This window comes from Limulus polyphemus, unplaced genomic scaffold, assembly GCF_000517525.1.
Source record: "Limulus polyphemus unplaced genomic scaffold, Limulus_polyphemus-2.1.2 Scaffold483, whole genome shotgun sequence".
Lineage (NCBI taxonomy): Eukaryota > Metazoa > Arthropoda > Merostomata > Xiphosura > Limulidae > Limulus > Limulus polyphemus.
In genome coordinates, this window is record NW_013666093.1 from 503,794 (window position 1) to 512,841 (window position 9,048).

General features: G+C 29.3%; 1 protein-coding gene across 1 annotated transcript in view; it reads right to left on the reverse strand.

Moving 5' to 3' along the window:
* Positions 1-9,048, reverse strand: part of LOC106458545 (GRB10-interacting GYF protein 2-like) — a 104,191-nt gene that overhangs the window by 64,918 nt on the left and 30,225 nt on the right. The window contains exons 10-12 of the mRNA XM_022384785.1: positions 8,419-8,562; positions 6,158-6,246; positions 5,414-5,482 (exon numbers count right to left, since the gene is read on the reverse strand). Of these exons, the coding sequence (XP_022240493.1) occupies positions 5,414-5,482; positions 6,158-6,246; positions 8,419-8,562 (302 nt within the window). The remainder of the gene's footprint in view (positions 1-5,413; positions 5,483-6,157; positions 6,247-8,418; positions 8,563-9,048) is intronic.

The following is a 9,048-nucleotide window of genomic DNA, read 5'->3' on the forward strand; positions in this document are numbered from 1 at the left end:
CCCAGGGACCGACCCGTGATGAAAGATTTAAATGCAAAGTCTATAGTTTTGTAGGAATTAGGAACTCAAATTACTGATATCGACAAGCTAGAATATAAAATAAGAACCTCCTATCTTTAATATCTGATGAGATATTGCTCATGTACTGAATCAAACACAGCTGCTCTGCTCACTTCTTTCCATTTTTTGAAACGCTCCCTTATATACACTTACTTCTATCTATGACACATGAATAACCAACTGAAAGCTCAGAATGTCCCCCTAGTGGCTTTCTCAGCCATTTTCAAGTATTATGACGTCCTCTCGTTCTTTTGATACAAATTTTTGAAGTGGTAAGTTGAGTCTTTAGTCTGCTCAAAATTTCATATTTGTTTTAGACCCAAATACAGCTTAGTTACTAAGCTTGATAAATTATAGTGGAATTTTATGGTATCGATATAGTAGTTTATGATTTAGTCTAAACATTTGTTTTTTCGTGTTATAATTTGTAATCATTCTAGAAAGAAAAAGGCATAATTCATATTTATTTCCTAATTTATGGTGATTACAAGACCGGTCAAATCGACTGAACCCATAAAGAGATTTGTTAGTGAAATCAACAGATAAAATGTGAAGTTTTTCTTAAGAAACATTTGATAATTATCTAGACATTATAAAGATTTTGCATATGAAAATTGAACATTTTCTGATGCATAAAAGTATTTTTAATCTTAAAATGAAAATTACTTTGCATATTAGAAAGGCAACATGTGAAAAGAAAAAAGGCATGAGAAAAACATTGCTTAACAAACCTTAAGACTTAAAAAAAATCTGATATCTTGCATATGAAAGCCTTGTAATGTTTACTGATAATCTGCCAGATTTCATGAACATACACTTACTAATTTAAGTTATTGTATGAAAACTATAACAAGTACAAAATGGTTATAAAGTCAGTCCTAGGGACCGAACTCATGCTGAAAGAGTTAAATGCAAACCATCAACTCAAAAAATTATCACTTTTCCCATTGAACTGATCCCACAAATCCAACTATCCAATCTGTTCATTCTTACATATTAAGCTGAGCCCACTACTCTTAAATGTACTGCTTCAGTCTCCAAAGAAAACAAAGATTTCACTTGTATCTTAATACTAACTTTTCTTATTCCAGATCCACAGATACATTTTAATGTGACCTTTATTTTCATCAATACCGAATCTTTTTTCCATCAAATTTGGTTGTAAACCAAAATTTTCATATCCAATCCTAAATACAAAAATATCATAATAAAACATGCACCAACATTATAAAATGGTATGGAGGTCAGAAGAGGACAAGGAGGAGAAAAATATATTACGCATATGACTTTTTATTTCATACTCACTAGAATATATATAATAAATTATATAAAGCAGTCTTTCTCAACCTTTTCTATACCAGGGATCAGCTCACTGCCTCCCTACACTGTCTTGGACTGCTAAAATGCAGTGGACAGTGAAATACTATTATGATTTACATCTGTTTATTTTATCAGTTTTTCTTTGTTTTCATGAAATCCCACAGATACAGCAAAGTAGTTGTGACGGACTAGTGCCAGTCTGCAGATTGGTGGTTGAAAAACACTAATATAGAGCACATAACTTATTATATCGAAAGCATAAAATAATAACTGAGCTCTCAAAATAATTATCTCGTGCTCTCAAGATAACCAGTCACATGCTTAACATAATAGGTCATGCACGTGAGATAATATTTTTCTCCTACACGTACCCTCCCATGCACTGTAAAATGGGACATAATACTAAAAAGTAGTCAGAATGTTTTTAAGAATTCGCCTTATAATTTGGATTAAATTTTTGATTGGAAATAAATCCCAAAACTTAAAATACTGGAAAATTTTTCAAGCTGAACAAAAATTAAATTGAAGTTATTCGTCACTTAAACAACTAACAAATTGGTATCATTATAAATATAATTCACACCTTCTGAAAATATTCATAACAGCAAGCATATAACTTGCTTTTCTACAGGAATTTTACATAATAACAGATGTTATTAAGCTATACACATAACTTTTAAATATATTTTCCTGTATTAGTTTCAAAATTTTTTACAAAACAAATTCTTCTGTAAATAGTCATATCTTTGATCTGTAAATCTTTAATATGAAAATAAAACAACTGATATGCAAATTGTTAACCTAAAAATGGGTTTTCTGAGAGGTAAATTCTTATCATGAAGATGAAATTATTAATATGTAAATTCTTAACCTGCAGATGGATCTATTGATATCTAAATCCTTACCTTCAAGACAAATTTATTAATATGTACATTCTTAACTTGTAGATAGATCTATTGATACGCAAATCCTTAAACAGAAAAAGGATCTATTGACATGTAAATCCTTACCTTGAAGATGAAACTATTAACCCTCTCGCTATAGGCAGATCAAAATGTGCATGTCACAACTTTTTTTAGTTACATGCAAAATTTAATTAAACGACTTTTATCATCGTGGTATAGGAATAAACTAGGAATAAAAATGTAATTAATAAATCAAATTTTAATGTTATACAAGTTTTAAATTTTTAATTTAATAAGGAAATATTTTAAAAAATCCTCAATCTCACCTAAGTATGAGAATGGTGACATTTGCTCTCTAGATATTCCCTCTTCTCTAATTTAATTACCACCCCTCTGAGAAGTACGGAATTTAACATAAATTACTCACTATAATATTTTTAATGATCAGGCAAAGCACAGTTTTTATTGCCTTCAAAAAAACAGAAAATCAGACACCTCTTGTCATGCCCACCTTTCACATCCTCTCTTTCACAAATTGCCAATAGTTCTCTCTGACATTTAATACTATACTATTTAAAATTAATAGAAAGCCAAAGTTTTAAGCTATCAAATGATGTATTATATTATGTTGCTTTCTGTATATAGAATTGTATATTCTGCTTCCACTTCAAACTTTATTCCCACAGGAAACCCACTGATGAGCTTAGCTGAATTTTTAATGGCTCTTATTGCATAGTTAGAAAGCAAGAGAAATTGTGACAATTATAAGATATTGACTGCTTTTTATATGTTTATTCTGTGTTCTTAGGAGCATTACTTAATTAAATAAAAGATCATTTAGTACAGTAGTATACTATTAGTATAAAAACTTAGGGTTAAGTTTCATCAACAGTTGACAGCAAACAAAAAGACCGAGGTAAGTATTATGTATCTTGTTTTTCATGTGTATTCTTTATTATTATAAAAATAACTGAAGTTAAAAAATTAGAAACTTACTGGGTTAGATTACATAAGAAAAAAATAAAATTTTTCACAAGGTATTCTCACAAGCAGCTTGTTAATAGTTCAGGCATTACATAATTCAATAGGATAACGTGAGCTACACTTTCGCTGAACGATCTACAATTTGTTTGGTGGGGCTATTAATTAGATAGCAGCAATAGAAAAATAAAATTTAAGTATCAACAGATGTATACAGTTACTACTTTTAAGCTATTTTGGTGTAGTTTTCTGTTACAAATTGAAGAAAGAAGAAAATGTCAATTTAGATTCATTTCATTTTTTTATGGTGGTTAAAAGGTCGGTGAATTTGACTAACCCTGTATAGAATTAGAATAGAGAAAATAATTGATAAAATATAAAGTTTTACAAAAAAAAAAATTGGAATTTATCTAGGAGTGTTTAGAGAATATACAAATGAAATTTGATTGTTTTCAGATGAAGAAAAATACTTTTAATCTTAATATGAAAATCACTTTGCACTCAGAGCAGTCAAAACATTTTGAGTGCATATAATAATGAAGACATTTTTAGTAAAAATATACTTCAATAAAAATTCTGAATTTATGTGTGGAATTCTGCAAAATTTTGTGAAGATGCACAAAACTTGTTAAAAGTTATAGTATGGAAACACTAAATGTCAATTTGGGGTCAAGATTTAGGATGAATCAACCGAACCTGTAGATGGAGCCATTGATAAGTATATCCTTACATTAAAGGATCTATTGACATGTAAATCCTTACCATTAATATGTACGTTCTTAAACTACAGATGGATCTACTCATATGCAATAATGTATCAAAGGTAATGTTTTTAAATTCAAGTTATTAAATAATATTCAAATTTGCAATCAACAAGAGTAGATTTTGACACTAAAAAACCACAAATGCCAACAACTGTATTATCCTACTTTTTGTAAGTTTAGAAAAAATCTACTTTATTAATATGATTTACACCTTTTCTCAACTTTTCCAGAATTTTATATCAAAATAATTGCAACTGAAGTTTGATACTTCATTGGCAAATGAGTTGGGGAAAAAAGTTTGATTTCATTTTTCAGAGAATAAATGGTAGGTTTGAAAAGCTAAATAAACAGTAGGAGACATATCTGATACACTTGCGTATATTTTGTATAAATACAAAATACATAGGAAATTGTACAGGCTGAGCTGCTAAACTAAGGAAAAATCATCTAGAACAGTGTTTTCCAAACTTTAAATAACGATAGCAGCATTTCTCTAACTCAGCAAAGTTTCCATTGCCCCTCCCTCTTCACATTAAAATAATTTTCACAAGTGATAACAGCAAAATCATTTTCTTTACCTGTTTTTAATAATTTCTTTTTAAAAGAACAAGTACTTGTAAGGAGTGAGTAAATGTGAGAGCAAAAAAAAAAAAGGTTAGAGAGCAAAGAAATAGTTTTGTTAGGTTTTCGTTGTCTCCAACTCTTCTGTTTCTTCCACCGTTATTTTGGGACTCTCCCACCAAATAGCTGTGTCACCCCAGAGGGGCACGTCCCACAGTTTGGAAAACATTGACCTAGAGTATTACAACTTCAACAGTTCATTAGAAAACTGTAAATACTTGCAAATTTCTTAAGAGTAAGTTAAATTTAAATTAATAAAAATATAAGCAAATTTTCATTTTATAACTCTTCATATCATGCACATGAGGCAACTCTGAGTTGCAAACAGTTACTAAAATTGAATCTATGTAACAAAAGGCTGCAACACTAGACTGCAGCAGCAATAAGTAACATCTTTCAGGATATTTACTCACATATAATAGGTATTAGATGTACAAATATTTCACAGAGAAGCTTATTAAAGAAATTTCACCTTACAAGCATTTCATGCACTATAATAACGATATAATTTATCATATCACTATATTAAATATCACAGGTTATTTAAACAAACTTGTTTCTTTCTAGACAACAAATTAAATATAATTATAATATTTAAAAATTAACAATGTACCTTATATACAGAATCCACCAACATAGTAGTACTATCTTTTCATCACTGTTTACTTTGAACGAGGTATATCAACTTAATTATTTATGTGAAACAATCCTACCAATACTATCTTTCTTTGTAATTGACTACAGCTTTTAAAGTCTACTTACTTTAGAAATTTGTAAGTTATTTTTATGGTTTTCCCCTTCTGACTCGTCACCTGAAGGACTACCCCAATCCTGCCAACAACAGAGATAGAGATGCTTGAAATTCTTTTTTCATGTGTGGGATATTTTTGTTTCATTTTACAATATTTTAAATTATAAATATAAAATGTGACTTCTTATAAACCAATATTTTTTTAATTTTGACTATTAAGAAGTGTAACTTTTACCTAATACAACATACAGTGAACTCTTTTGTTCTCTTTACTACATCATTATCTGTCTAAATCAGCAGGTCACTCCTTGCTCTTTTTAACAGTGTGATACATTTAATTATTTTACAATATTTAACCAATATGTTTAAATTGTGTTGTGTTTACAGTTTTAACTTCCATCAATGTTAAATTATTTATTATTATGGTTATCATAACTATTATTCTTGATTAGAATGGTGATTGGCAGCAATTCATTCAGTCCCATATTTTGGGTAATTGGCCGATACAAGTCGGGTATATTTGCATCTCTCTTTTCTTAATATTAAAATGTTTCTCATGACGAATTTAGTGGTTGATAACATACCAGTCTAGTTAACTTAAGTTTAGCTGCTAAAAATCACCACATTTAAAATTGCTCAACTGTTATGTTATTAGTCAACAAAACAAAAAATCAATAAGGTTGACAGGAAATATTTATGCTTATCAAGCAAATTGAGAGAGAGAGAGAGAGAGAGAAACAACTTAAACTTCTTACCTTATTCTCTCTGAAGGCACCTGAAGAATCAAAAGTTCCAACTTTTTCGGGATCTGTTACACTCCATTCCGGTAACTGGTCACCACCAACTAATAACAAGTAACACAGTCATAAAACAGATCACTGCCAAATTGCAATAAGCAGTTATTTTTTAAAAGTCTAAAAGAAAAGACTTAACACATCACCATGTCCCATTTCATTATTAAAAAATATTCTTCATCTATTTGCATATTCCTATGCTGTTTGAAAACTGCAAAAATTATTTTACCCAAGCTATCATATATATATATATATATATATATATGCATGCTTTTTTTTTATATTGATAAAACCTCATATTTACCTTATACACAACAAAACCTGATATTTGTTGTATAAGCTTTTGCTCATTAAACATCATCTTTTAAGTAACTTTAGCTTGTGCCATGTAAAGTCAATTACAGCATTTATTTTAATACACCTAAACTGATACAAACTTTCATACCTCAGGAGTATAATTGATATCAAACTTCCAATTTAGAAGCTATCAAGAGTAAAGAAATTGTTTTAATACTAGAGGATTTTGATTAGTGGACAGAAAATAAAATATTTAACAAAAGAACTGACTGGTTTTTGTAAGTTCTTAACTATTGTATACAATGATTAGGGAGAATATATATTTATTAGTTCTTCAAAAAAACCCATAATTCAACCACATATTTTGTATCAAATAATGTTTAACAAATGTTTTCAAAACTTACTTTTCTCTTCAATTTATTATTCTGAATGCTTGCACAACTTCTATATAGTCTGAAGTGTGTTAAAACAGACACATATTCAATTTTATTATGACAGAAAAATGCTAGTTGGTTTAATGTGATTAATTAAATAATCTTTTAGATATATTTGATAATCAACTGACTTTTTTATAGTGTACAACTAGCAGCTACATAAAAATATGTCAACAGAAATGTGCAATTAACCCTTTCCAGCCTGGTATCTTAGGGTAAAATAACATCAACTTTTGAAAAAAATGTGTGATGTATCCCCTCAAACTACCTCAAAAAATGAAATTGTACTTGAAATGTTGAAATTTTCTTTTGATTTAGGTTTTACTAATATGTTTTTCAATAAATAACTTTAAAAAATCAAACTATTGTTCAATTTTTACTCTCTGTTCTAATTATTATTGAGATGGTAGAAATCTTTAAATTTCACACCTGTGTCGGTAGACAGACATAAATTTATAAACTTTGTATTTGTTTGAGAACTTATTTTTCCTCAAATAATTTGAAACAGTGAAATTTTTATATTGGTGATGTTAAGAACTGAAAAATTCAACTGTCTGCATTTCTTTTTACAACTTGCATTTTTCTGAATCTAGCAAAATCATAAATATATCATCTGAAACCTAGGTTTATTTTCTCTCTTGTAATTTATTTGCCACAAATCTAATTTACTTCCTTTCGTAGTTACACTAGTTGAACATTTTCTTACTATGTTTTAGGGTGCCTTGAGGTTGTATTGGACTTTCGTCTTGTTAGTAATGATTTTCTATTATTTGTAAGCCACGGAAAGGATATAAATTAACCTAATGAGTTTTCCTCTGTGTTTGTTTATTTTACTTAAATAACTGCCAGCAGTCAATTTTCTGTTTATAAGAATTCAAAAATTCAGAAACTCAAGGCCATCATGAAGACTTACAATTGTATTTTACCCTCAGGCAAAGGTACAGATGTGACATTATTTTTCAAACATGTTACATACATTAGCAAAATGATGACAAAGATAAGTTTTATGGACAGATTCAGATAAATACTATTAAGTTTTAAAGCTTTACACAAGTTTTTTATTGCACCATTTCTGTCAACCAAATAAACTATCACATGACATCATTAGGCCGTATATGTATGAAAACTTGCATTCAGGCCAATGGTACACGAGTCATATACAATGGCATGGTAAATAGCTATGTTTTGTAGTAGTTTTTATTCAAAGTCATAAATCGATAAAAAAAAATTCACTGTAGTTAACATGTCAAGTGTTTAAAGTGTCTGTGTTTCACATACGTTATTTTTAAGAATTATTAACTTTTTTTATTAATGCTAGGTCAGAGGTGACATCACACCTGCCACCAGACTTTAAAGGGTTAATACATAAGCACTTATAAAACTTAATTCAAAGTTCAAATACCACAAAATAACCTACTATAACTTTAATAACCAAAAGTTCAGCTGTGGCACTGCAACTGATAATATGACTATTTCCAAACTGAAGCTTACCCAATTCATCATCCCATGATTCAACAGGAGCTGATCTTCTATGAGAAAAAGGGGGCTTCGTTGGACCATTGCGAATAAAACCTGGCTCTGTTTCATGTAATGAATCTCTATCTCTGTCTGCATGATGTTTAGATGAACCTCTCCCTAAATCAGAATTATAGCTTAGTTATTCTTAACACCAATCAAATGTTTCTACTGAAGACTTAAGCACTGAAAAAACATTACTTTTCTACATTATTCCTTAACCCTTTCACAATGGGTACCGTTTAAATCCTTTTCTACACAAGTCGCTGAGTTACATTCAGAATTTAATTAAACAACTTTATTATCAATGTATATCAATGAAATTAACATAATAATGTATGTTATAATTCAAAGTTTTATGTTATCTAAATTTAATTCCTTTGTTTCAAAATAAACCTTTAAAAAATACTTCAACTTCAGGTTTGTTGTCACGTGACACACAAACTATGAAAAATTTCAACTTTTGCACACACTGTCTTGAATCATATAACTCCAGTCCCATAGATGTATGTCTGGACAATAAGTACATTTACTTGCCCTATTGACACATATGGGGCATCGTGAGAATCATCTCGTCAATTTTAGATTGTGGGATTTTCGCCCACT